Source organism: Endocarpon pusillum, assembly GCF_000464535.1.
Source record: "Endocarpon pusillum Z07020 unplaced genomic scaffold scaffold1372, whole genome shotgun sequence".
In the NCBI taxonomy this organism is placed as follows: Eukaryota; Fungi; Ascomycota; class Eurotiomycetes; order Verrucariales; family Verrucariaceae; genus Endocarpon; species Endocarpon pusillum.
Genome location: NW_006916003.1, coordinates 360,503 through 387,445, shown reverse-complemented (window position 1 = coordinate 387,445; position 26,943 = coordinate 360,503). Strand labels below are relative to the sequence as shown.

At 49.3% G+C, this 26,943-nt stretch overlaps 9 protein-coding genes across 9 annotated transcripts; 6 read left to right on the top strand and 3 right to left on the bottom strand.

Moving 5' to 3' along the window:
- Window positions 1-90: 90 nt before the first annotated feature.
- On the top strand, window positions 91-920 carry EPUS_02069 (uncharacterized protein; the record flags this gene model as incomplete). The annotated part of the gene is made up of 2 exons (XM_007801901.1): window positions 91-391; window positions 445-920. The coding sequence occupies 2 exons, from the start codon at window positions 91-93 to the stop codon at window positions 918-920; spliced, it is 777 nt and encodes a 258-aa protein (XP_007800092.1).
- A 5,790-nt stretch (window positions 921-6,710) lies between these two features.
- Window positions 6,711-7,568, top strand: EPUS_02068 (uncharacterized protein; the record flags this gene model as incomplete). Its single annotated transcript, XM_007801900.1, has 1 exon — window positions 6,711-7,568. One exon carries the CDS (start codon window positions 6,711-6,713, stop codon window positions 7,566-7,568), a length of 858 nt encoding a protein of 285 aa, XP_007800091.1.
- Window positions 7,569-7,620: 52 nt separating this feature from the next.
- Window positions 7,621-8,796, bottom strand: EPUS_02067 (uncharacterized protein; the record flags this gene model as incomplete). Its single annotated transcript, XM_007801899.1, has 1 exon — window positions 7,621-8,796. The coding sequence occupies one exon, from the start codon at window positions 8,794-8,796 to the stop codon at window positions 7,621-7,623; it is 1,176 nt and encodes a 391-aa protein (XP_007800090.1).
- Window positions 8,797-10,616: 1,820 nt separating this feature from the next.
- EPUS_02066 (uncharacterized protein) lies at window positions 10,617-14,129 on the top strand (the record flags this gene model as incomplete). The annotated part of the gene is made up of 2 exons (XM_007801898.1): window positions 10,617-11,007; window positions 11,053-14,129. The coding sequence occupies 2 exons, from the start codon at window positions 10,617-10,619 to the stop codon at window positions 14,127-14,129; spliced, it is 3,468 nt and encodes a 1,155-aa protein (XP_007800089.1).
- Window positions 14,130-14,660: 531 nt separating this feature from the next.
- EPUS_02065 (Serine/threonine-protein phosphatase ppe1) lies at window positions 14,661-15,923 on the bottom strand (the record flags this gene model as incomplete). Its single annotated transcript, XM_007801897.1, has 1 exon — window positions 14,661-15,923. The coding sequence occupies one exon, from the start codon at window positions 15,921-15,923 to the stop codon at window positions 14,661-14,663; it is 1,263 nt and encodes a 420-aa protein (XP_007800088.1).
- Window positions 15,924-15,998: 75 nt separating this feature from the next.
- On the top strand, window positions 15,999-16,243 carry EPUS_02064 (uncharacterized protein; the record flags this gene model as incomplete). The annotated part of the gene is made up of 2 exons (XM_007801896.1): window positions 15,999-16,032; window positions 16,083-16,243. The coding sequence occupies 2 exons, from the start codon at window positions 15,999-16,001 to the stop codon at window positions 16,241-16,243; spliced, it is 195 nt and encodes a 64-aa protein (XP_007800087.1).
- A 240-nt stretch (window positions 16,244-16,483) lies between these two features.
- On the top strand, window positions 16,484-18,457 carry EPUS_02063 (uncharacterized protein; the record flags this gene model as incomplete). The annotated part of the gene is made up of 2 exons (XM_007801895.1): window positions 16,484-16,737; window positions 16,786-18,457. 2 exons carry the CDS (start codon window positions 16,484-16,486, stop codon window positions 18,455-18,457), a joined length of 1,926 nt encoding a protein of 641 aa, XP_007800086.1.
- A 3,842-nt stretch (window positions 18,458-22,299) lies between these two features.
- Window positions 22,300-23,948, bottom strand: EPUS_02062 (uncharacterized protein; the record flags this gene model as incomplete). Its single annotated transcript, XM_007801894.1, has 2 exons — window positions 22,300-23,063; window positions 23,123-23,948. 2 exons carry the CDS (start codon window positions 23,946-23,948, stop codon window positions 22,300-22,302), a joined length of 1,590 nt encoding a protein of 529 aa, XP_007800085.1.
- Window positions 23,949-24,335: 387 nt separating this feature from the next.
- On the top strand, window positions 24,336-26,350 carry EPUS_02061 (uncharacterized protein; the record flags this gene model as incomplete). Its single annotated transcript, XM_007801893.1, has 2 exons — window positions 24,336-24,651; window positions 24,699-26,350. The coding sequence occupies 2 exons, from the start codon at window positions 24,336-24,338 to the stop codon at window positions 26,348-26,350; spliced, it is 1,968 nt and encodes a 655-aa protein (XP_007800084.1).
- Between the last annotated feature and the right edge of the window lie 593 nt (window positions 26,351-26,943).

Here is a 26,943-nt window from a genome sequence, read left to right as displayed (position 1 = left end):
TACACGCCTTCTGCATCTTTAGGTGCTCTTACCTTTACTTGCAGAAACATCTAACAAGAATCTCGGTAGCAATACACCCTACTCGCTGCAATGATCCAGGGGCGGCTCAACGACGCCGCGATTGCACTCTACCAAGTTCTTCAACAAGCAAACGTCAAACACGGTATATTTGGCGGCTATGCTATTGCCTCACTCGGCGGACCTCGCGAGAGTAAGGATGTTGACTGCATTGCTGCTGTGAGCAAGGAACAGATTATACAAGTCCTCAATGGCACCAACGGCTTTGTTTTCATCAATCAGACTCGTCAGGATTATGTCGCGTTCCTCTGGTCAGACAAGCCGGATAGGAGTCATGCCGTCCTGGTGGAGATTTTTGTTGAACAATTCCCAGGTCTGTGCTTCCATCTACTCCGGCCGCATGGACACTAACATCCAATTTCCTAGGTGCGCAATATGACATGCGGAACTTGCAAACTCGCCCAGTGCAAGTACAGGGCCAAGTCAACGGAAATCGACCAATCTCCCTCCTCGACCCAGTCTATGTCTTCAAAGGCAAGCTGCGTGCCGCAGCCCTCCGCGGCAAATTCCACGACTCTGCCGACCTCCGGTGGCTCGAGTCCCATTACGGTAACCAGCTCAGACAGAACAAATCGCAATTCGACCTCCAATATGTCGGGCTGGCTCTCCGCCGCTACCCAGAGCTGTACAACTTGTTCGACCGGCTTGGACTCAATATTCCTGCGGCGGAGGCCGCCACTGCTCAGATCGATCTAGCACACTTGCCGGCACCCAGGCCGGGTGATGTGCACAGAGGATTGCTCAAGGTACCGACCCCGAGAACATCCCCCAGAGGCTCGGCTCCGGGTTCTCGGTCAAGCTCTGCACATAGTCGCTCCTCCAATGGTCGCGGTAGAGGGTAATGCTAGCCTTGCCGCTCGACATCGACTTACTCGTTGGCAAATCTGAGGATTTGGTATAGATTGCATTGTCTATTGGAGTTGATTTGATCGGATCATTGTTTTCCCAATGCTTTTGTCCCTGTTATGTTGTTTGTATGCGACTTTTCTAAGTTGGTCATGCAGCTGCAATAGAATCCATCAACATCCACGACGAGAAGATCAAAAACATATGGTTGTTTCCTCTCAACAATTTCCACTTCATTTAAGAGAGGCGACTGTTCATCCCCGGTTGCGCGGCCACACTCGGAGAGTCGGTCCGTGCGCCCACTATCTCTCTCTTCCACAGGCACCCAAAGCAGCACTTACCTAATAGGGGATACTCCCAATTCCCCACTTACACTGCCCACGAAATCAAGCATCAAGGCAGCGTTGAGTAACCAGGCCAGTTTGAAAGTGAAGCGTAAGCAGATTCTCGCCTATTCCCATTCGCCCAGTCCTGCTCCGCCTGCTGAAGTAGTACTTACCAGTAGACCCATCCCAACACCAGCAGGAACAAATCATGCTACTCATGCACCTACGCTGTTCCTAGAGGATTGGAACAACTGAGTTGTGGCTGAATCGAACTGTCAGATGACCTCCACCATGACGAGATTCTGTCAATCATTAGCTTGCGGCCGAAGCGGAATCAAGGTTCATCAGCCTATTCTGACTATTTCTAAGATCTATATGATGGCCGCCCGCCGAACAAAGCTGTCCATGAGATCTCGTTCCAAGGAACCGCTAGACGTGCAGTGGCTGGGAACCACGAGTGGCAGAACGGCGAGCTCGTTCAGTCTCCTCGACGCTTGTCTCCCGGAATTATGGACAGCATCACTATTAATCTTGGCTTGATTTGTGGGGGTCGGCGTTTACGCAGACGGAAATTGGAGGAACGACCACTTGGGGACACTCTTGAAGAGGAATTTCCGCGGCGTTGGCGTGGTGTCTGAAGGAGATGGCGCCGAGTTGTAGGCCATCTGAAAAGACAGAGTCAAGAGTAAGGGCTACAAGGGTTTCGGAAGACGGACTGGGGTGTTAAAGCTTGTCAGGAGAACCAGGTCAGTATGAGACCATTATGAGCGATCTAGGATCGCCCGCTCATCTTGGAGTTAGACGGGCCTGCGTTGCAGGTGAGAGGAAATTCTGAAGTGAAGAGTGTGTTTGTGTTCTTACTGCTACCACCATCCACACTGTAACACCCTGCAGCCACATTAAGCCCGATCAATTTCATATTCAAATGTCAAATATCTTGGGGCTTTGATACACCGCCCAGTGGTCTATTCCAAGTAGTAGTAGATGATCGTCTCGAATTAGATTGATTGAAGCATGACGTCCGAAATGGACCGGAGAAGAGTGACTTGTTGTCGAAAAACGGGGTGTCGGTTTCATGGGGCTGGTAGAAGATAACGACGTCCATCGCGGTCGGATCGTTTAAGCGTGATAGAAATACGGACAATTCGAAAGCGATGAGGTGAATGTGCGTCCTTGATCTTAAGGATCAAGAGCTGCTGAATCTGAAGGAGGAAGAGACTGGATTTTTATTGATGAGCGGCTCTAGTCCTCTGCGGAACTCGCGGTAGTTGTAACTGTCTGACTTGACTATCGTACTACGTATCACGACAAGGGTTATCGCAATGCCAATTGCAAGCGCTCCCTGCTCAGGTCCCAGAGACCACTCTTTCCCCGCAGATCCCCGTGTTTTGATTGTTCTCTCAGCGAATCATGATTCCACTGTTACTGGTGGCTCCAGCCATTCTCACCCACCCTGGACTGATCTTCCACATAATGTCTATGACGCCTGGCCTCTTCCGAGAGGTTACAGGCAATTTCCTGTCCGTGTGTCAGAAACTTGGGTGTCTTTCCTCTTGAGGAAGCTGAAAGACTGGTAGATAGGCTGACTCGCGGGCAAACTGATGCGATAAATACTCAGCGCGCAGGATGTACTTTCAACTAGTGTAGCCTGAAATTATCGACAACTGGAAGCACAGAGCAGCCGGCTGCGCTTTATGTAGACGCTAAAGATCTTATGGTGAAGCAGCAGAACATGGCCAGTTTCCCTGAATGGTACTCGCACTCTGGCGTCTTGATTCTCTTGTGACCGTCTCGAGGCAGCTGGCCAGACAAAGACACGCGGACACGGACATCCTCCTGTCATGCCGCCGCATATGACATGTCGGATGGGATTATAAACCTGGAAGACGGAAGTGTGACTATGACAGATTGCCCTGCCTAAACTACCGATCAATTTGCCACCCAGGTTTGAGACTGCTACTCAGGAAAACGAGGCGGGAGCAGTGAGATACGTCTCAACGCAGCTTCCGTCAGAGATTTCGCCTACTGGCTCTGTCATGCGTCTCAACGGATCCCCCACCGCTTGATGTTTGAATTCCGACGATAGGAGTTAACAAGCAGGGCAGATCTCTAGGGGGTCTCGTTTAAGTATTTCCTGCATTGGCGCTTGTTTCATTCTTAGCTGGACAGGATCTTAAATAGCCCCTTCCAAAGGACACAACCGAGACAGGCTCTAATACTTAAACAGCTTCTGATTAGATACAGGAGCAGTCTTGGGTGATTTGACACGCTAACCGTCTTCTACATGACTTTAGGTGTGTTTCGAGCTTGCTCTTAACTGCTGCTGTAGTAGCGGTCAAGTACCATGTCCGGCAATCGATATTTTATTATTGGTCTGGTCGTAGCGCCATGTCAGCTGTTGGGGTGTCTTGAGGGTCGTAATGTTATGATCTTCGGAGTAAAGTTAAAGGGGCCGGCGGTTCGGTACTCAACGATGTTATTATCAAGGCCCCAGGCAGGCGGAACGTTGGTTGAAGGGTTGATGAATAGGTGAAGAAAGAGTGTGTGATATCGATTAGGCGTCATCGCACGAATAGCTAGCCACCGGCTTTAGTAAAGCGGACCCTGCATTAAAGTTGCCGTCCACGGCCAGGCCAACCATTGGATCGAGCGGTTGAAGGGAGAGTTGAAGGAGAGCACGAGACAGCCCTTTGGGTAAAGGACATCGTCAGCGCTCGACGCTACGCGGCTGGTTCACCAGCTCAGCCTGCAGAAAGGGCCATCTGCAAGGGAAAAGAAAAGGGGAAGAAACAGAAGAAAAGATAGCAGACGAAGGAGGAGAATCTGGAGCAGCAGGCTCTTTACTACGTATATCGAGACAATGGGTGAGAGTCCGGAGTACGTGTTGCCCAATCGGGTAAGGCTAAGCTCACTTAGCAACGCACCAAGTCCTGTCACGTGTGTGTAGGTTTGGCACATGGGTCTATGCCAAGCCTATTAAGTAGTAGCCCAGACCTCTCAGTGCTCTCGAAATTTCGTGCTACCTTGCTTTACACTTCGAGTGATCTCCCAATAATGCATAAATCAGCAGCGAACAAATTAAGCAGTTCTGGCCAGCGTTAATACTCATTGTCTTGAAGGTAGGACCTGAAACTGTGCCATGTTCGAGTTGTCAGTCTGACAATACTTGCCCGCCGACACTAACTGACCAGGAGCAGGGTTTATCTCCCGTTTGGCGACTTCTTGGTCGAGGCTGGCAGTTATCGCTGGATGGTATCCTCGGAGAAACTGTGTTGTTCTTCACCATTCTTTCAGTAGCTTGCCAACGTGACCAATTCAGGGTAAGTCCGGTCCGAACCAGCTTCGAGATTCTATTGATTTCCGATGCAGGAAGGGCAAGAACAGAGAATTGAAATCAAAGACGCGAAGCCATGGATGGTGGCTAGAGTCATTCAATGGATTTATATCGGGACGTTCGATCGTGTCTGCAGCGAGCATATATTTCCTCGGCTTTTTCTGCCTGATTTCCAGCAGCTGGTAGGGAATGCTTCACCCACAGAGTACGCGCATGAATCAGAAGAGGACGCTTTGATATCAGTCTAAAATGTGTCGGCTGAAGTGTACGAGCTCGGTCAGAGGTTCATGATGCGAGATCTCTGTGACTTTATCTCTAGTGGGATGTTGGAACGATATCGCCAATAACACTATACTTCATGGCCATCTCCGGTTTTTGATACGCTTCAAAAGGCTTCAGAGGAATTTGACAGTGTTCGTGCAAAGTTCAGCACAGTCATTGCAGCGCAAACGTTCTCCACTGCATCTGATCATTCCATTCCGCGCAGATTGCAAAGTATGATTGCGGCTGATCACCGCTTTGCGTGTGAAGTTTTATATCGAATAAAACACTTCGGAGAGAGATATCAGACTGTCATGGAGTCTATGTTGCCTCGTAATTGGCAGTCTAGTTCTGCGATTACGGCACTCAAGATGCAACTATCAGGACAAGACCAAGCATTAACGGACATCAGATTCAACGAACTTGCTAGACGAGAGATGGACGATTCTGGATACATTGAGAGACACAATCCAGAGCGGTACTTTCCTTCTGGTGACCATGAAAGTGGCATAAAGGCTGATCTTTCTTGCCTCAACAATGTTCTGTTCGCAGGAAGCCTCTTAAATACTATTGATGGCTGATTAGGTTTTGAAGTGATTTTTAGTGTCTTGGCTGGTGGAGGTACTATGTATTCGGAATGCGTTCGGAGCTGTACGTTCAGAGCAGTACTATTATATTCGGCGACGGTATATTCGGCGTTTAGGTCTTATTGTGACTCCGCAGTAGTTATTTATATGTAGCGTTCCTGAGTTTTCCTAACACTTCAATAATCCAAATCCTATTGTAAGTTTCAGCTTGCTGTTGTCAGAATCCCTGCGCATACGATACGTATCTGTTACGTATTAGCAGGATGATACAGGGGTCCCCGCATGCGAAACGCACGAAACGCTCTTGTAACTTTTACGCCCTGTTATTTATGGCAGTGAGCATTGCTATACGAATTGAACGCCAAATGCTGTTTCTGAGCTGTTGCAGTAATGCGCCTCTATAGCTATTAGTGTGAGCCAAATGCTCCTCTTGATAGGAGTAACTCAATCAATTCAATTGGTATCTCCGTACGCTATTTGCTACATCCTCTAACAGCTGTTGCTTCTTAATATGTGGCCCTACCAATATTGTTATTAACAGTCCCCATACAGATACCCCTGTGGCCCTTTTACGAATGTCCACGTACCCCTGTTCCCCCCTTGTTTTTGGGCATTCAACACGTTTATCGTGTTCTGCTTGGAGTGCTGTACCAATAGCCTATCTCCTAGAGCTGCTCGAACCGATGCCAGCAAGATGCCAGGCAGTCATTAATGCTAATGGGATGCACACTCAACACTGAACAGAATAGACTAGTCCTAATCAAGCGATTTTGTGGCGTTCTATCTTAGCGTTACAAGCTATCACGAGAAGCTGTCACTAAAGCGCGCTTACATTATTTATGCCTCCTACCGTAGTAGTGTTAGATACGTAGATACGCGTAAGTAGAGATGAAAAACGCGTTATCACTTGTTCAAGTGGTATCAATTGCCACCCAAGCAGCAGTCTCGTATTACAGTATTGATCGTCCGGCGCCCCCTTGACACCGGCCGCCTCCCTACCTGTCACTGAAAGCTGTAACGAATCCTCAAGTTCAAATAAAGGTCATACATGTCTCTCAGCATAAGCAGTGCTTTCGGCAAGTGACGCCGTGCAACAGATTAGGACCCTAATAGTGTTGGCCCTGGGGTGAAATATTCAAGTGAGTAGATATAAGACGAGTCGATCTAGCATCTTGTGCTTTCTACTCTGGATATCCTCATCGTAAATCTCATGATCATATAAGACTCGCTTCAAATATGGTTGAGTCTGAAATCACGGGAACTCGACATCTACCTACAATGGCTACAGCTACGCACCAGTTTCCACCTCTCCACATCGTTCCGCCCAAGGCCGGTCATGCCCACACCCATACAGCAATCATGCTTCATGGCCGATCAAGCGATGGTGAAGAATTCGCCGAGGAACTGTTCTCAATGAAACTGTCAGACCAGGAAGGCGACGATCTGCATTCCCTCTTCCCAAGCTGGCGTTGGGTTTTCCCTTCCTCGCAGTCAATTTGGAGCTCAGTGTTTCAGGAGGATATCACCCAGTGGTTCGACATACATTCTCTGACCGATGTCGACGCCAAACAGGAGCTCCAGATGGAGGGGATTCGTCAATCGACAAAGTATGTGCTCGCATTAATGGAAGAGGAAGTTCAGCGACTTCATAATGCGCGGGAAAAGCTATTCGTCTGCGGCATCAGTATGGGAGGAGCCATCGGACTTTGGACACTGCTTTGTCAGAAGGCAATTGGGCATAATATTGGAGGTTTCGTCGGGCTGAGTTGCTGGCTTCCATTCACAGAGGTGATTAAGAGGCACCTATGGACCGTGAAGGATTCTCTCAATAGCCCTGGAGCCTCGCCTGACGAGGTTGAGGCAAGAAGTTTTATTGCTAAGATCATGGATAGCAAGGCAGCGTCTGCTGGGCTCTTGTCAAGCACACCGGTCTTTCTAGGGCATGGAGTCGATGATGCTTACGTCGATATCTCGCTGGGAAGGAAGGTGAAAGAGGCACTGAAGTCGATTGGGTTTACTCCTGAATGGAGGGAATATGCAGGTGCCGAACAAGAAGGACATTGGATCAAAGAACCCGAGGAGTTGGCTGATATCGCTGCATTTCTAATCACTCAAGCTGAGAAATCTGCCCTTTGAGATAGGAGACACTGCAACATATATGACAAGGGAAAAGCTCATACGTTGCGCTTCATTCACCTAGCCAACGACTAATTTGCGAATCAAGGGCATATTCTACCATCCATACTCCTATTGATGGCGGCAGATATTCAATCCAGTCAGACATAGGATCTCTTCGTCCAATCGTGTTGAGAGCTTTGACGAACTCCCAGTATTGAGGATACCACCCACTGAACTCCCAATCGAGTAAGGAGGTGATTTGGATTCGTATTTCGGCGTTTGGCACATGTGACTGGGGACCTGATGCTGTACACCCATCCCAAGTAACCATGATGTTCTTAGGGTGTAAGTCACCGTGCGTCATGACAATCCGATGATCATCCCGCATGGAGTTTCTTATGAGCTTAATCCATCGCGACCGGGCTCGCTGCGGGTGTGAGCAAAGGAAGTCGTTGAAATCGGCCTCGCTACTAATGGTGACCGAGGAGGTGCGCTCGCTCCTCCGCATATCAGTGCATCGAGAAGAAAGACTGCCGAGTGGAGAGTGCTGAGGGTGTGAGAATAATCGTAAACGTTCAAAAATCCTATTCAATTGAGACCTGATGCTTGTTTTCTGAAGAACAGACAGATCTTGCCACACCTTTTCCAGAGGCACACCCTCTGCTAGTGTCATAAAAAGATATGTCCGGTCAGTCGTTTCAAGCGCGCCGAGGGCATCAGGGACAGGAAAGCGACTGTCTTGGGCTTTGATCCATTGGAGTACTTTGATCTGGTCAGTACTGAGGGAGCGACCAAATTTGACCACAATCGATGATCCAAGGTTGACGACAGGAGTACCACCTGCGCTACCTAATGGAGTACCATTCCTGATTGCCTTGTTAAGGATGGCGATGCTCTCTTTGCTGAAGTTCTGAGTCGGGTGGAGCCATGCGCCAGCCTCAATAGGTAGTTTCAGACGTTGAGAAAGCAGGGGGTGGATGGGATGTATAATTTGAGGAGTCCCAGAAGCTTCCAGTTGATATGCTGACTGAGGCTGTGGAGCAGGGGGGGCAGCTCTTTCGCCTGCCCCTTGTGTCTGCTCTTGCCCCGCAAGGGATCGGCGCAATTTCGGGTATGAACTTGTTTGCTGTGCTAGGATATCACTGAGGTCGACTGAAGGGTTTGCCTTGATACGTGAGGTGAGCTGAAGGAGAAGAAGCTCATTGGCTCTTGCATGACCTGCTTGTTGAGCCTTCTGATCCCCCATGACTCCCCGACATGTAGTCCCGTGGAAGAACCAGTATTTACGCCGCACAGGCTGAGATCATGACTTGAACGCAGACAAACCTTCCGGAATCACACCACTGAGACCTGAGGCGTATTGAGGACATAAGAGCGCAACTTCGGGCTGGGAAAGGAATTACCACGAGACTTTGGGAGCCTCAAAACAACCAGCGAGACCGCATAAGAGTGAGACAATTTCTCTTCAGTTTCCCACGAAGGATCACGTGTCGTCTCGACAGGTGCTGTGGTGTTTTCAAATAACAAGAGCATACTCCTTCATGATTGAAAGAGTCGATAAACATGCCAAGAGCTCGAGACGCTCTTTTGGGCGGCCGAGGGGGCTAACACGACAGGAAGCATCTTCCTCCTTCCTCAAACTATGTCCTACTATAGGATTCTTTTTTAGATGAGTCAATCACTGCCTCTGAGACGTACACCGTGACGCTCTCCGATCAATGTAGGTTTGCCACAGGACAAGCTATGAACAGATAGTTGGATTGTTACAATACATACCATGCTATTCCTCCCCCCCATTATTGAATTCCTTCTTTGATTCGAGGGCGGCATCCTATCAAAATATGATTGACTCGTTTCGCCATGCGTCCAGAAATCTTTCTCTTTTGGTGGTAGGAATTCTTGCTTAAACGCTGCGACGTCATCTTTGATTGTGATACATTGTAATTGGACATGTTCGTGCCCGAACTAATGTCACATCCATTGCAGTGGGTCTCGGGTTGCTGGTGACGAAATGGATGCTACTCTCAAGCTGAGCCAAAAGCTGGTGGTAGAGCCCTGTAAAAAGGCTTCTGAAGAGCTGGAATCTGTTTTGGCCCTTGATCCGCGATGGGCGAACTCGGCCGTGGCATTGACTGGGAGCAAGAAACGTCGACCTTCTTGAGACTTCCTGATCTCAAGCAGAGGCCTGCGCTCCGGCATTCCATTTCGATGGCGATCTGGTGGGTGACATTGTCCTGTACTGGCCAAATGGAACAACGGTGATGACATTTTCTGATACCAGCCAGACAGAAGGACGAATCCTCAACACTGACATAGACAGATGTCAACGAGACCGGTTGCAGGTAAGTTCGAGAATCCAAAGGATTGTCTCATGCCCTATTGTGCAAAAAAATTACACCACGGTAGCCGGTATGAACGTATAAATACAGAGCAGTTCTCCCAATCAATAGTCACACCTGGTTGTGATGTGTGAGACTGAACAATTAAGGTGTTCATGCACAGCACAGATTACTTCCACCATCTTGTTAGAGCTCTACGTCACAAAAAGGCGGAAGCTGGTCAAGAAGGAGGGAGTATAGATGACGGAAACATCAGTGATGAACGAGATAGCATAATGAATATGATGGTAAACGATGCAGCTTGTGAAGTAGAGTAATATTATTGGAATGCAATGGCTTCTCACAAGCATCAGAAAGTGCCTCACACCGCCGTCTACTATAACGAAGCTGGCTTTTATTAACGTATGGAGGCTGAAACAGTACCTAATTAGGCACCTCAATTGAGTGAGGTTCAGATAAATGAACCCTAAAAAGCAGAGCCAAGTGCCCCCTGGCCGGGGCTTGCCATCAACTCAGAGGGTCACCCTAAGCCACTACTAGTTAGTTCACTTGGTGGCATTTACTCGGTTCGGAGGTTATCTACTCTTTACCAGCGAAAGCGTTCCCCAGAGCAAACCTTCTCATCAAGAGTTGCAAGATATAGAAGCCGCAAAGCTCAGTACTATCCGACTGATCCGTTGAAAGGCTCAGTCCATCTTCCTACCTCTACTTGTGCTCCCAGCTTTATATGCAATCACAGCCTATCGATACTCAACCAAACGAAACAGACAATCTCACTCTCCAATCTGTCCCTTCCGTACAACATGGACTCTGGAATGATTTCGAGCCGTCCTCAAGCCCTCTTCCCACAGGGAGAGCGGACGAGGATGCTACCCAGCAATATAAAGATGCGGATGCGTGGTCTCTCTCCTCTGGCGGATCTAGTCGCGGTCGGAAGCCTAATGTCAGGCGGTTGAAGAGCTATGACAGATCCTATCATGGGTCTTCGCCGGTAAACCGCATTGAAGAATATGAAAGATCTCATCTCCCATCTAATAAGGACGATGGTATATCCTTTCAAGTCATACCCTCTGTCCCAGGTGTCAAGCGCCACATCTCTGTTGAGCAGTTTCCTAATGGTAAGTAATTCATAGTACAGTGGGGCACTTTCTTACATTACTTAGAGGTCATCACTCATATCCTATCGCATTTGCCGCCATCAACATTGTCTGCAATGAGCTTGGTATCGAGACGCTTCCACAACATGGTAACAACACCCCATGCTTGGAGGATAGCATTCTCTCGTTATTTTCCAGGACAAGACGTAATTGGAGACGCTAGCACCGACTTGAGGCATCATGTTAGTGGTCAGCAGATCCTGCGTTCAGAGAGACGCTTGTTCTCGCGCTTGAGTGCTTTAGCATCATGGAGGAGCGAGTACATCCTGCGGACTCGCCTTCTGCGGTCGCTTGCTCGCGGGAAACCGGGTTTGTTCCACACTATCAGTCGATCTGGCGCATCGCGTTACAACGGTGGAGGGCAAGCTGCAGCTGTCGTTACCTACAGCTCCAACCTCGTGTATCCTGTTAGCCACATCCACGCAACATTTGGATCTGGACTGAACAAGAAGATCCCTTTCTTCATGCATGGAGCAAGCGAGTATGGCGTTGTAACGGTCAGCGACCCAAGCGCCGGGAAAGTTACAGAAACATGGGGCGGCAATACCGACTATTCGGCTTTCCATTACTTTGAAGACAGTGCATATTCTGGGGAGGCCATGTGGGGTCTTGGTGCGGGTGACCTGGTGGGTGTTCCGAATACGTTGGACTTGAGCCATGGCTATGGTAGGGTCTATGCCGAAGGTCTCCCAGGTGGCCGTGTCTTTTTTACCCCAATTTCTGATCGTCGTGGCGTCTTTCTCACGGTTGATTCACCAGCCAACCACGACCTTGGCATCCCAGATGTCAACACATTTCGGCGGTCTGTTTGCAGCACTTGGATCGTAAAATCTGAACGCGTCTTGAAAATGTCATGTGGCCTGTTTGGGCTACTGGTCGGGTATTCCAACGGCGTTTTGGCCGCATTTTCTATCGGAGCCAACACTGCATACGACTACCGTTTTGAGAAAGGCCAGCCTACTGCCAAATGGGTTCTTAGTCCAGGTGTGCCAATAATTGCCATCCAAGTGGACGAAAATATCTCGTCGCGCAGGCAGGGTCAGCACAAGATTTGGGCCGTAGCGCTGAACGCCCTTGGAGAAGTATTCTTCCTTAGTGAATTTCCTGTTCGACCAGAAACGAAAGGCAAACCTAGTGAAGATGAAGTCCATCAGATTGCCTGGGAAACAGGACGAAGCGTGCAGTGGACGCTAATCGAAACGACTCGGCGAGTCTCAACGCCAGACCCTTTCAATGCAGCTGCTGTGGATGGGAGCTATTCGCCACGATCATCTTCTAAAGCAGCCGGTCTGAGCAAAGAGCAACTAAACGCAGAGACAAGGGAAATCGAGATGTTCTTGTCTTACAGACCCAACTATTTTCAAAAGATATGCGAAAATTGGGACATGCGCCGCCGGCTGGTTATCGATTTCGCTGGTGCTGATCACATCGGTGCAGGAGAATCAATTTTTGTCTTGACTTGTGGTTTTGATGAGAAGCGGCCTGCAGCAATACGTCGTCTTATGAGACACAAGATTAAGCTTTTAGAGAACCACGACCTCGAGAAGTATCCGGTCATTCAGCCTGGCCCTACTAGACAATCCATATTTGGCAATGATGCGGCTTACATGAGCTCGCCGTCTTACAGCATACCGATATCTCGTACGTCAAGTGATGACAGTGAGATCGACACAGCGTTTCGCACCGAGTGGCGGCTTTCAGAGTATACTCTGGGTGGGTTGAAAGGAGCACAGATCTCTGCAACAGCAACAGACGATTCACATTTCGCAGTTATCAGTGCACGCGAGGATCCTCTTCTCGGCATGTCGGGAGGCTCGAATACTTCTTCACCTTTAGCCTCCCCACTCGGGCAGATGGCACAGCCATCCAGTGTATCGGAGATACCTGGGCAATGTGCTCGCTTTATGGCTGCTGGTACGGCCTCAGGGGTTGTCCTTATTTGGAACATGCGAGCGGCCTCTTCGCCAGACGTTGGCATAATCAACTCAATTGCGCCGCTTCGCATGATCTATACTGAATCTCCTCAGATCTCTTGTCTTGCATTAACGTCTTTGTATGTCGTCCATGGTGGGAATGATGGCCTTGTCCAAGCTTGGGATCCTCTTGCTTCAACCACAGAACCAGTCAGGACCCTGAATTCTCGCTTCTCCAGCCGTGCACGGCGTCGACTCATCCAAGCCGAAGCCTCGCTCCAGGGCGTTGGGAACAATTACTATGCTGCAGGTGCCGTTGTTCTGGATCCAGACCCTACTGTACTCCGTGGCATAGTCTCCCTTGGAACACATTTACGGTACTGGTCATACAGTTCCAGCGGGGCAGACCAATATAAAAGCGGCAAGCGCAAACTCAGACGCAGGTCGGAGCGCGGCAGCAACGCTACCACCACTGAACAGCGGTTTTCTCACACGGGACGAGGAGTGCTGAAAGACTACATTGCGAATGAGAAGCAGGAGCTTGAGCGGGAGAAGATAGCAAGACGGAAAGAGCACGAGCGCATAAGTGGGCGATTCGGCACCGATCTGCTTGGCCCTGGAGCAAGCGAGGAAGAGATGCTGGCATATGCTACAATGCTAAGTGAAGAGTCTTACACTAGCGATGAAGTCAAAAGGAGAGATAGCGGCGGAAGCGATGCGGCCCTGTCATCCGCTAGCAATGATACTGTTCACGAAGGCAATGTTTCCATCTGTGGAGAGGCAGCCACTTCTCTGCTCTCAGCTTCTGCAAATGATCCCGAGAATTTAGAACCAGATGTCGCAGAAGCAATCCGACTGAGCCTTCTGGAGCAAGAGGGAGAGCAGACATCGCCACCGCCACACGCTAGGATTCAGATTCGCTATGGTAAGAAAGCATCATCGCCATCTCCTTCCTCACCGAATGCTGGTGGCAGTCATCGCAGGAGCCCGACTACCATCGTAGAAGAAGACGATCTTGACTTTGCTCTGCAGCTCAGTTTGGCGGAGGAACAGAGTCGTCAAGGCGACATAGCGGACCTAGAGGATGAATTCCCCGCTCTGGCATTGCCTGCTACTTCTCCGTCATCTGATCTTGCGGGGAAGAAGGGCAAAGGGAAGGGGAAGCTGTGAAGAGATGGTTTCGTGTCAGAATTTCTTTGAGTCTCGGTTCAATCATTTTATCTCCTTGCGTTGTTTGTGAGCTACGATGAGCGGTAATGTGAAGGATCTCATATTTTTCCAATTACCTAGGTAGCTTCTTTGGCGATTGACCCTGTGGGCAATTCCACTTCAGTAAGCTACATCTATCGGTTCAGCTCTCTCCATGCTGGTAATGTACAAACGAGTCCTCAATGAATGCTTTCGAAGAAGACCCCCCTGCTGCTTCATTGAATTCCAGCTCGCCTTCCTGCTCGAGCAACGTTCTTCTGAGGCTCTATTCATTTATGCCGTGCGCAGCTGACGTTTCTGTTTCAGCTCAATTTTCATATCTGTCGTGTCATGCAGGTTCTGGAGAACACACGTAGACCTCGCTTTCTCTATCTGCCAGCAATTCCATGGGCGCAAGGCGCATCATGCCTTCTGTCATAACTCCGGCACCTTTCCCCCGCCGCCAGAGCCACTATGTGCTTGAACCAGGCTATGTCGTCTTCAGCGCGATGATTACAGGAAATACTCATTCCTCCCTGGCCTGCTGGCTGGCACACACCTCAATTCATCCTTGACGGCACTAAACAGCTTGAAGTTCGGCTTCATATCCTCGCCCACCTCGCACACACTCGCCATATTGCCGCATCGATAACAGTAATTCGGCGCTGACCACACCGTCACCACGTCTTTGTTTTGGAAATGGTATTTGTACCCTTCGTTCACGAGCTGATGTGCCCTAGCGATCAGGGACAGGTTGTTGACATGGCAGAACTCGGTCGCAACTTTATCGCCAAACAGCCAGCCTGCACCCCTGGGGCTGACAGCCCATGTCTCGACATCTTCGGGGTCTGACCACACGAGATCGCAGAAGGCGCCTTCGTGAGGGATTTCTTGCGCGCGGGCCACAACGCGAACTTGGTCTAATGTTCTTATTTCCGGGCTTAATCCGCCATGGACGCAGAGAACTTTGCCGTCGACGATGGCGCCCAGGGTCATGAAGTCGAAGACTTGACAACAGGCTTTCCAAACCGAGGTGTTTCCGTATTTTTGAACACATTCCTCGTAGAAGCCGTAGACTTGGGTGATTTGGCGGGACTCATGGTTGCCGCGGACGAGAGTGACGCGGTCGGGGTATTTCGCTTTGAGGCAGAGGAGGAGGGTCAGGGTTTCGAGGGAGAAGTAGCCACGGTCGACGTAGTCGCCTAGGAAAATGAAATTGCCGTTTCGGGGATGGATCTCGGTGTCTTCGTTATTTGAGTCTTCGACTCGGTCGGGATCTGAGACTACGCTGGAGGGAACCTCAATAGCGTCGCTGACTTCGCTGTTCTCTGCGCTGTCTGGGTGGGAGGCGCCGCCGAGTTTCAGCTTCTTCATTAATTTTGGGTTTGTGATTGTGGAAGGAGGTTCTATGTCTGCGGAGGTGATGATTTTTCGAGGTGTGATGGGTGTTTGAGGAGCTGATTCATTGGGCATGCCGCCTGCGACGCGGAAGAGTTCGAGGAGATCGTAGAATTGGCCGTGAATGTCGCCGCATATTGTTACTGGTGTAGAGACTGGTTGTATATTTGATTCTGCGCTGCCATTAGCGAAGGTGTGCCGGCACACGTTTGGGGAGTCTGACTGACCTTCCATCATGAACTCCTTGACTATCTCGCAAAGCTGCTTCATATGATGCTCTGAAAGGTATTTGCAATTCTTTGCAGCATCAAGCCATTCATCTGGTCCTGCGGACCGCTTCAGCCTCGCGGGGCCCGGTTGAGGTACTGATGGAGCCATGATGAACGGAAGAGGAGGAGTGGAGGAGGGGAAGTTCTTGGGAGAAGCGGCCGAGTTGTGAAATGGGCGCCCGAAATGGCGGACAGCGCCGAGAGCGAACCAGGTCCACGTAAGTCTGGGGACAGCTGTATCTGTCCACTGGAGACGGACGAACACCAGGGCTGCGCAGCTGCTGCGCCAAGAAGAAGTCTCCCGAGTTGACTCCTCTGGAGCGAGCCCGGCGGGGAGCAGAGGCCGTGGTGATGAGGAATGGCGTTGTGGAGGCCGCCGAGGAACTTGGGCTGGATCTTGGGAAGTTGTCACCCGGATCGGTGAAATGATTTTCCGGTCGGCTAGCTGAGCTGGACATCTGTACACAGAAGGTTAGCCGAGATACCCGTGTTTAGCTTCAACCTTGAATAGCCGCGATCATGATTGTGCACAACAGTGAAAGGAAGTCAATGATTAAGACTCATGGCAACTAGCAAGTGTCCTGTAGCTTCAACTCTGGACGTTCTGGCCCCCCACTTACAGCCGGTCTAACGCAGCTACTTTGTCTTGTCCCGTACGAACCAGATCTGATGGCCTCAACCAGAAATGTCAACGGAATCCTTGCTATACCTGCTGCCGTGACAGGCAAGAAAGCGAGCACGAACTCTTCAGCAGCGCCCAAACTATCCCCAAGAACTGGATCTCAAAAGCTGAGGCTCATCGTACGACGCTTACCTCCAGGGCTCACTCAAGCAGAGTTCGAAGTGATACTAGGTGAGGAATGGCGAGTGGGAGCAGGAAGGGTTGACTGGTTTGCATACAAGGATGGCAAGATATCGAAAGAGTGAGTTATCTCTCGGACAGCGAACAGTATTCACTGATCAAAATTAAGCTCAGCAAAACCGTCAAGGCCTGCGCGCGCGTACCTTCGAATGAAAGACCAGGCTATGCTAGACACGCTGTCTGCAGTTGTCAAGCAGTGTGTTTTTCAGGATGCAAAGAACACCAGCAAAGACCCTTGTCTGTTAGGTCCACCTTCACTAGAATTCGCACCTTACGGAAGGGTTCCAGGCAGTCGAGTTCGCAAGGATGGCCGACAAGGAACCATCGATCAAGATCCCGAGTTCATAGACTTTCTGCAAAGCTTGACAGAGCCAGTGACAAGGTCTAATGCCAGTGGAGAAGTTGCTGAGGGAATAGATACAAGGCCTGCAAAGGTCACTACAACCCCTTTGGTGGAATATTTAAAAGAGAAAAAAGCGAATAAGGGCAAAGAGAGCGCTACCTCAAAAACCGCCAAACCTCAAGGCAAATCGGAAGCCAAGGACACAAAGGTCGAGAAGATCGACTCAAAGAAAGTGTCACTCGCTAAGAAGGAAGCGCAGCGATCCCCCGAGACGACAAAAACATTAGAGAAGGCTACACACGAAGCCGTCAAAGCTATCAACAAACCTATGGCTGCGGTGAAAGGCAAAAGTGACGCCTTAGAGCCCACCTCTCCCCCTTCCAAAGCCCCAGTTACCGCCCCTACAACTGCCAAACGTGAACGCGAGCGAGGGTCTGTCAGCGTGGCTGCCAAAATACTCCAACGAGATCTTGGTCTCACTCCTGTTAGGGGTGATAGAAGAAATATACGCAGTGCAGGTCTTGCGTCAAAATCAGCTGAAGAAGCTGAACCTGAACGTAAGCCGGTGTCAAAACCACCTACGACCCTATCGTCAGACACAGCTCCGGAAGCTACAACTACTACACCTACACAACCGAGTACACTCCCAGCTAATGCAGTATTGGCTGCTCCAACTGGCCCTCGAAGCACCAAATCCCCCATGCCAACATCACAGCCAGTCAACAGACCTGCATCTGCACCATCTGGACGACCCTCTCGACCTGCACCAGGCCCAACCCCAGGCGCTCGATCTGCCTTTCTCAAGCACGCCAATTTCTCTCAGGGTGTCACCGAAGAACTTTTGTATACCGCTTTCTGTACATTCGGCACAGTGACTCGTTGCGAGATCGACCGAAAGAAGGGTTTTGGTTATGTCGATTTTGAAGATACAGAAAGCCTTAAGAAAGCTATGCTTGCTAGCCCAGTTAAAGTTGGTGACAAAGGAGGGCAAGTGGTGGTTCTCGAGAACAAGAGTTTTAAGATGAAGCCCCAGACTCCTGTTCAGGTACCCACTCACACTGCAGGGAAAGTTGCCTCACAGCCACAAACTCCTCCTCCCATGTCGACCAAGGCAGAAATTGTGGCAAACAAGTCTACAACCCCCGCAGTGACAACGGCACCCACTGCCCCACGTGGGGCCCATATTCCTTTCCGAGGTGGAAGCCAGCACCACGGTACTCGAGGTGCTTACAATGGTCCATCGCGTGGTGGATTAAATCGTGCAGGCAGAGGTGGAAGGGCCAACTCCCGAGGAAGAGGTGCGATGGACAGTAATCGAGGTGGTGGTCATGCTAAAGAGAGAAATATGTACAACCACACAGTGACAGAACCCGCTGGGGCCGCTGGTTTAGGACCCCCATCTGCCTCGAAAATGGAGGCAAACGGACCTGCAGGATGAGACATACTGCACAGACGGTCTGCACGATTTCAACTTCATCCGAGGCATATCATTTGCAGCTACGCCAGACTCACTAGGCAGCTTGTGATGTGCACGGCTAATGGAGGATATTGCTAACTTTCGGCAAGATTCACATCATGAAAAACTCGTATTCCTAACCTCACTCGATCATTGCTTATCCAGCACACGGGTTGGCCATCACGAATATCGGGAAAAACTCCACGAGAATGTCCTCATTACGCTCACTCATGCTCCCATCCTTCTGCTTTGCTCCATCTACCTCCTTTATCCAGTTTACTCTCTGCCGCCCATACAGCTCTGCTTTTGGTGCTTGGCTCTCGATGTCCTGCTAGTTGTCCAATACTCCAGCTTTAACGATCTTCATGCCTACAAAGCTCTCTCTACCTCTCCACAGAGTTGTGCCGCAGTCACCATGGAAACAGGATGTGATAACCTTGCCACTATCAGCCGTCTTTGATATGTGTTCAGAGTGCCACGAACGAGCTTAAGGCTGGGTTTAGGACAATGTGGTTGTTGGAATAAATGCTCCCAGATGTTTTTCTGCAGTCTGCGGCAGAGGCAGAGGCACTGCAATATTGTTAGTCACACACACCGGTTGCTTCCGAAGTTCAAATTGGGGATGTGCGGAATACAACCCACCTTCATGGCTGCATCGCCTACATATTCGATCTTGACATTACCGCACGTGGAGCTTCCTGTAGGCATTTTTGCGTCTTGGTTGTACAGCTAATCAGGATCCACGATTGATGAGTCGTGCAATATAACTAGCTTTCATGCAGGGTCAGACTGCAGGGACTTGAGGACCGCATGATCGACATGCATTGGCGAGCTCCTGTTTCCATATAATCGCGAATAATTGCCTTTTAAGTCGAATTGCTAAGCACAAGGTCCCTCAACCTCATGCCTCTACTTGTACACAATCTGCTGACATCTTCTTCTCTCCCATATCACTTGAGATTTTGTTCACTGACAAACCAGCTCCAAGGACAGTACCCCACACGAAAACAAACACCTAGAAACAATGGCATATTCGGTGCTTCTTAGAGCATCTGCTTGTATCTCAAATGATGTGATAGAGGTGGGGGAAACCTTTCAACAGTATTCATTTTCTACTTGTCTCCAGCATCAAGGTCTTCTCACTCATACATACACTAGTATAGACACTTCTTATCATATTATTTGTATTATGGCTGGGACTCTTCAAGCTTACGAAGCGTATCTCTCCTATTATCTTCCTTGTCTACTTGCTACCTTACTCTGTACAGCATTCGTTATACCTCAACTCTTTATTTCCACTCTTGCTCTAGCGCCTGGGCCTCTGTCTACCCGTTATCCTGGTTATAGCTCGTCCGACAGTCCTGCAGCAGCAGTCCTCACCGCACTATGATATTGCTTCACAGGTGTCACAGAAGGCTTGTCCGCACGAGACCAGATGAGGTCAGCCTATCGGATCTTGCCTCTATCAAGGAGGTTTGTAGCCCTGGCACCAATTTTAGGAAGAGCAGGTGGTACAGTGTACGGGAGAGAAGGAGGAAGCTCGACCTTTGAATGAGCGAGATGAGGGCGTGCACGGCAAAGCAAAGGATGCTGGTTAGTAGCACTTACTCGCTGGGGAGTACAGGTGGAGTGAAGACAAGGTCGACGAAACCATCGAGGTGTTTGGAACAAAGATCCAGAGAGGGACAATACTGTGATGGGCATGGATAATTGGTTACAATTGTTCGCATTGGGTGGTTGGGATGTCAAGTGTGCGCAAGCACAGCTGCACAGATTGCCATCTGCGTAGAGGTTGTGGAAGCTTTGACATTTTCAACCAGAATTGGCTTTCTGGAAGCGGAAGAAGAAGCTGGATCATTCAAGAACATTTAGAAGGGCATTTTTCTCTGCGTCGTGGGTGGGCTAAATGCCTTGAATGAACTGGTTGAACGATTTTCTGACACCGACACTTGACAATCGACTGAGCATCACAGTCAGACATGATACGATCGCAGCAGACCAAGTCAAGAAACGAAACGGCTACAATGATGGATCCGATCTCCTTCCGATCTGTTTGAGGTACATCAATAGAAATCAGAGGAAACGAATTACATGGCAGTACTGTTGATGGCTACGTCAAATGTCCTTGCGGGCTCAAATGTGACAGTCATATCCATTTGCTCGATCATCTGTCACCTGCTCAAGAAGCAGGAAACCAAGAAGACGCTTTCTTGGGAAGATTGCTTACCGTGTGCAGCATGGCACACTTTCACATCCAGCCAAATTCGAAGAAGCAAACGACGTGCCGTATCTACAGGCCTGTATTTCTAAGGCTGCTCACTGCCATCCCGCCGGTGGCATGATTGTCCCTCCTGTGGCCCTCCATGCAGGCATAGAGATCGACAGCAACTTTCTTCGAGCAGGGACAATCATCTGACCAGACCCTTGTGTGGTCCATGGTGCTTAGTCCATATTTGGCGCACACGTCGAAGCCTTCCGGCCGGGTGACGACTGGAAAGAGAGGGATCTGGCTCGGACAAGTATTGCTTAGCTTTCAGGTGTTGCGCTAGGATCTCTCGGGGGAGAAATGGTAGCTAGGTGGAAGTGAGCAAGCTGACACTAACACTATTCCCGCAAGTTTGACCTTGACTTTGCTAATCCGGAGGCGATTTGGAAGGAGACTTTGTTGCAACACCCGGCATTCACAAAGTGAAACTATATAAACCATCAGAACACATCGGGACACCAATATGCTTTGGCACAGTGTTGTAGTGGTTTAACACCACATTACCTCGCCACAAAATCGACAGCCCCTCCCCAAGTGGCAAGCGTTCGAAGCCCCCTTTTCCCTCCTCCTTATCCAACGACTGTTACGCTGGGACACACCCCCGAAAACCAGGTACCAGTCCTCCTTCCTTTCTTCCTTCCTGCGTTCCTCCTTCTACGCGTACGAATAAAATCCTCTTCCGATAAGTGTTTCCCTCTGATCCTGACCATGCTAGTTCTACAGGCTACTCAGGATAATGATTTTGTCTTCTTTTCGGTTCACAACATCTTTTCTGGATGTGGCTGGGTTGAGGGTTACTGGGGCAGCTGTCATGGTCTGGTATGGACTTCCTCTATTGATCCTGATCTTAACAGTCTACCGTAACAGTCAGATACGAATCACACGCAATTCGGGTGGTGAGATCTTGGTCCGGAACCAAGCTTACTTTCACAGCATAGAAGAGGTTTTCGAGCTGCATGGTCTATGGCCAGACAGCAGGCCATTGGCTACTTCTGGAGCATACTGTCCAGCAAGCTGCAAATTATGGTTCAAAGTTCCAACCAGATTTGGCAGCGCTTATTTTGCGGTTTTATCGAGTTCCTAGCTTGGCCTTCAACAAGGTGTCCATTTGAATCAAATCGAGTTGAATAAACCAAATCTCCACTGAAATCAAATTAAATAGACGTCTGTGGATTTAACAACTGAGTCAAATTGTATTTATAAAAGACAATTAATTTACGTCTGAGTCAAATAAGCTAATAATTAATCCAAGAATTAGTAAAACAAATAACAATATAACATTAGTAAGCTTTATTTAAGTATTAACAGTTAGAATATTATTATATACATACATCGTCATCGTTGACGCCAACATAGTGTTTATTATACATACAGTTCGACTCATTTGACAAACGAGTCAAATCAAATCAAATGGAGGATTTTCATTATGTAATCAAACCAAAGTTTACCAAACGGAGGCCTCGATTTGTTGCCTCAGTTCTCAGCCATGCTATGTGGCTTAGACAACGACTAAGTCAATGTGTGGTGTGAGATAATGCACACTTAGTCATCGACTAGCCTATTTCCAACGTGCGTGTTTATCCACATCAAGCCGTCTGGGGCACGCTTGTGGTCGATCTGATCTATTATGTACTCTGATTTCTCTGGTCTTCAAGTCGATATCATTGGTGCTCGAGATCGTTCTCGTACCGTACGCTTTTTTCTTCTCTTCTCGTAAGTCACCAGCAAATTTCTCGTTGGTAGCAAGTTTCGCTGTTCTCTTCTCTTTCTCTTTGACCTCATCCAAATGGGCCTGCACTTTCGCAAGTGTTGGTTCCAGAATCTCGCTCTGCTCTTCATTATGGGAGATATCTTCCCTGCTAGCTGTAAAGCTTTGTACATCTTCATTATGGGAGATATCTTCCCTGCCAGCTGTAAAGCTTTGTACATCTTCATTTTGCTCTCGTATGACCGGAAAATTGGTACCACCTGATTCTGCAGTTGCTTTCTGATGTGTTCTATGTTCTCCACTGACTTCTTTGTCATAACAGTAAGCATGACGCTCGGCACGTATTCCTGGCAAGAAATCGAAGAGATTTTCCACTGCTCTCGCAAGCGCGATGTCGGTCTTCTCAGCATCATTTTGTGCATGCATTTTAGTTCTGGCTGTCTGACCCATCTCTGTGTTCTTCTGGCTCAGAGCAAGCTGACTGGACCAATCCTCTATTGCATATCCTACGAGTTCATCAGTGCTGAGCAAAGCTCCAATCTCGGATTTGACCTGCAGAAGACCTCTTTGAATTATGTCTGATTCATCGGCTGTAATGCTTCTGATCTCACGTTCTGCATCCACAAAGTTAAAAACATCCGCAAAAGTCGGCTCCGCCAAAGTGTGGTCTCACCTTCAAGAAGCAAAATCTCCGTAAACGTCCTGACCAAGATGTGGTAGAAGTGATTATTCTTCCTGGAGCGTGACACGAGGACATCGTCAAGCGCGGATCTGTCCTCAAACAACCCCACACCCCATAGCTTCAGCCTGCCAGCAGAGTTTTCAAGCCGCTTCTCCTTCCTTGCTATTGCGATTTTGGTCAACCCTAACACTGCCTGTTGCCAAATTATTCGAATAGAGATTGGAACCGGCTGCATGTCATCTGCAAGTGGCTGGGCAGCCAATTCCGCGGGCGCAGTAGTAGATGATAGGGATTGTATCCTCTCACTACCAAGTCCTGGGCGACCTGAGGGATATGATGGACGTAGGTTGGAAATTGGAGGATCACCATCGTATGTTGTCTGAACCGGCACCATCGCCCTCAGAGCCTCATTCATAGCTGCCATAGTGTCCGTCATCACCATCAAGTCGTTTAAATCCTCGGCAGGCAATCTCAATTTAACTTTCGTCGTTTCAGAAGGCTGGCCTCTATCGCTTATTGCTTTGATGTCCTCGTGTTTCCTACGAAATCGCTCGTGGTACCTTTCAAGTAGCCGGATCGACAAGGAAAAATCTTCCACGTCTGCCGGGTCGATCAAAGAGAAAAGGCTGTCCCCATGCTGATCTCGTAATTGATTGATCCTTCTTCTTAATTTTGCATTCTCTGCGAAAAGGCGGTAGTATATCGGGTGTACTTTCGCACCCTCACAAGGATGAATAATCTTAGCTAGATGGCCAATTCGCTCTGCAATCTCGGTAGCCGATGTAATGGCTAACACGCTGCTTGCTGGAGCAACCATTGTGGGCACTCCGGAGAGGGACGATGTAGACTATACCAAAAGGAAAATTGGGACAGACTCAGTGCCTGATTCGGGTAACGCTGCGGTCGGCGAAGATATACAGGTCCTTCCCATGATTACCTGGGCTGCATTTTATTGAGCTTAGATTCACACATCACGCCCAGTGCGTCGCAGTCTCCAGTACCTTCTCATGCTAGATAATCGGTGTGTCCAACAAGGAAACGGACCAACGGTTGGTGATTTGACCGGGTGCACGGGCCGGAGGGCCAACAAGCACCGAGTCCTCTTGGAGGGTTCCTTAGCCATGCTAGCAGCCTTGCTGGGTCCAAGGTGTTTTCGTCTCGAAGCTCACTTCTTACATCTGATGAGAGAGAGGAAGCCGCCAGAATGGTAGTCGACCCTTTTGGGACCACGCTGGCATCCATTGGCGTATTTATCCAGTTTTACAATGTTTGTGATACACTTGTTCACGGCTACAAATTGACAGTACACTTTGGTGAGGATTTTTGCGCAGTTCAGCGAGAGCTGGACATCCAATGGGCTCGTCTACATCTCTTGATGCAAAGTCGACGCGTCCTGAAGTCCGAGATCGACCTAGAGAACCGCAATAGCACGATAGGCAGAACCATCACAAGTTACCTTGCTCAGATGCAGAGGTACTTTCAAATATGTCATGACCTCATGAAGAAGTACAATACAGAAGGTATGACTCTGCATATTGACTTGCGTATAGTCAGTTGACACTGTTAGAGCAACGTGAAAATTACCTTAACAAGAACACATCAACTTCCATGACAGGGACTGGTGGTCTTACCCCATCTGGCTCTTCTAACACTACGCTTGTATCGTCTCCGGTGCCATCAAAACCGATCAAGTCGTCCAGGTGGCACAAGATCAACGTATTTCGTCGATCTGAGAAATCGCTGTCGCCAAAGCTGGGCACAAAGAAGATCTTCGGGAAAGAGACTGTAGATTTAGTGGTACCAGATCTCGACATTCAGGAGGTTCAAGATGCTGCGGCTGCCACTAAGCAGGAGGCACTGATGTACCAAGAGAAGGTCAAGTTCTGGAGACGATCTCGTTGGGCTAAGAGGGACCAAGAGGATCTCAAGGCCACGATCGCTAGATTACGCCAGGCAAATAATAACCTGGATAGCATTGTTCAGCTTCTAGCACTCAAAGACCCTTCATCGGTCCTACCGAGTAGTAGCCACGCCGATTCGCTGTGGCCACATGTCACCCGTGTTAGCCGGACACTTGGCGCCCTCCATCGAGAGCTTATGGTACTCAATGTGAAGAGGGACAATCACGCCCCCTATCTTCTAAGCTTACGCCTATCAGAAGATCATCGGAAAAGCCGCAGAGAGCTTGCAGACTATGTATGTTTGCAAGATGACTCACAAGTTTTCAATCTGCAGAGGCACCTAACAGAAGATCCGGGCGAAGCTTCGAGACTTCTACTAATCCAGAGCTTTCGACAGCAGCAGGAGCTGTCTGGAGACACTGTCCGGGATGCTGTATCGAAATTGGAGCACATCGACCGACCCAAAGATGTCCAGGCCGTCCCAGACGGAGAAGAGATTGAGGAGTGGGGATGGTGTGGTAATTCTCTCGAAAACGACTACTTACACATTATTTATCATGACGCCGGCAATGACTGGATATGCACAAATACTCTGCAAGATGTTTTGACAGGAAATGAGTTTAGGAAACGTATCACAACCGTCCAGGTGGTGCAGCTGGCCAAGATACTTCTTTGCTCTTACTTGTACCTGGATAGTATACACGACGGCACGAAAGTACCCAGACCACCCAACTACCGCTTCTACAAGACCTCTGATGAAGAGGACATTTGGGATCCGGACGATCCCAGAGTCCTCCGGCCTTGGCTATCGTTCGGCTTCGGCCGCCGACCACCAAAAGCCAAGTTGGGAGGTGGAAGCGGCGTTGCAGATACCGGAGGCTCAGCCATGGCTGAACTTGGCCTTCTGCTCTACCAAATTGGCACTGGCATGGCCATTGACTATGTAGCCGGGCCCACCGGCCTCAAGCAAGCCAAATCCGAAGCTCTTAGCAACATTCATGCTCTGGAGTTGAGAATGGGCTTGTTCTACACAGAGATAGTCCAAAAATTTCTGGAATTCGAAGCTCGGCCGCTATATCTCTTACCACCAAATGATGAGAATCAGGAGACAGAGTATGTCAAGAAGGTCATTTCTGCATTGATGAAGCTCGAGCATGACTTCGAAGATACTGCAATCGCACCAATGCTGGAAGAATCTGATTCAATACCAGAGATACGGGTCAGCGGCGTCGCTTCTGCCACTGCCAGTACGGAGGATTTGGCCGCTTCACTGCATCCTGAGACGGCAGGACCGCGCTCGATCACCGCCTCTGTGTAAGAATACCTTGTCGGAGTGACAGTCCCGTATATGCGACCTCTGTGTCTATCTTTTGGTCCGGCCTACACAGTCTCCCCCATCAAGCAAGCTCGCCTACCACAAGCTACCGCCGCTCTACTTTGAAAGAGTTACCGTCGTGAGAGGGTAAGCAACGGAACCATTGCTTCACGGCCCTGCGAGAACCATTACTGCAAGAGAAGACTGCTGACGGACCAGACTGAAAATCTGCCAACGTAGATGTACACGCAGCGGTGATTTCAACTCCAGTCAAATAGGCCGTACTATAGCCAGGTGGCCATCGGGATCTTTTGACATGCGCTGATCCGAAGTTCTAAGGTGTGGCTCTCGTAGAATCAGGGGCGGTGTGTCCCCGTCCTGCTGGAGGTGAAATTCGCCATAGCTATGCAAACATACGCGTGTGGGTGGTTCCTTTCCTGTACGACATAAGCGCAAGCAACAGAGCAAATACTTACTAGTTTCATAACCTACTATCCTTGCCGTTATCCACCGTACAGCAGCCCGGTTATATACTGATACACATCGGCTACCAGACTTTCATACGCAAACGACAATGTCTTCTACTATCATCAAGG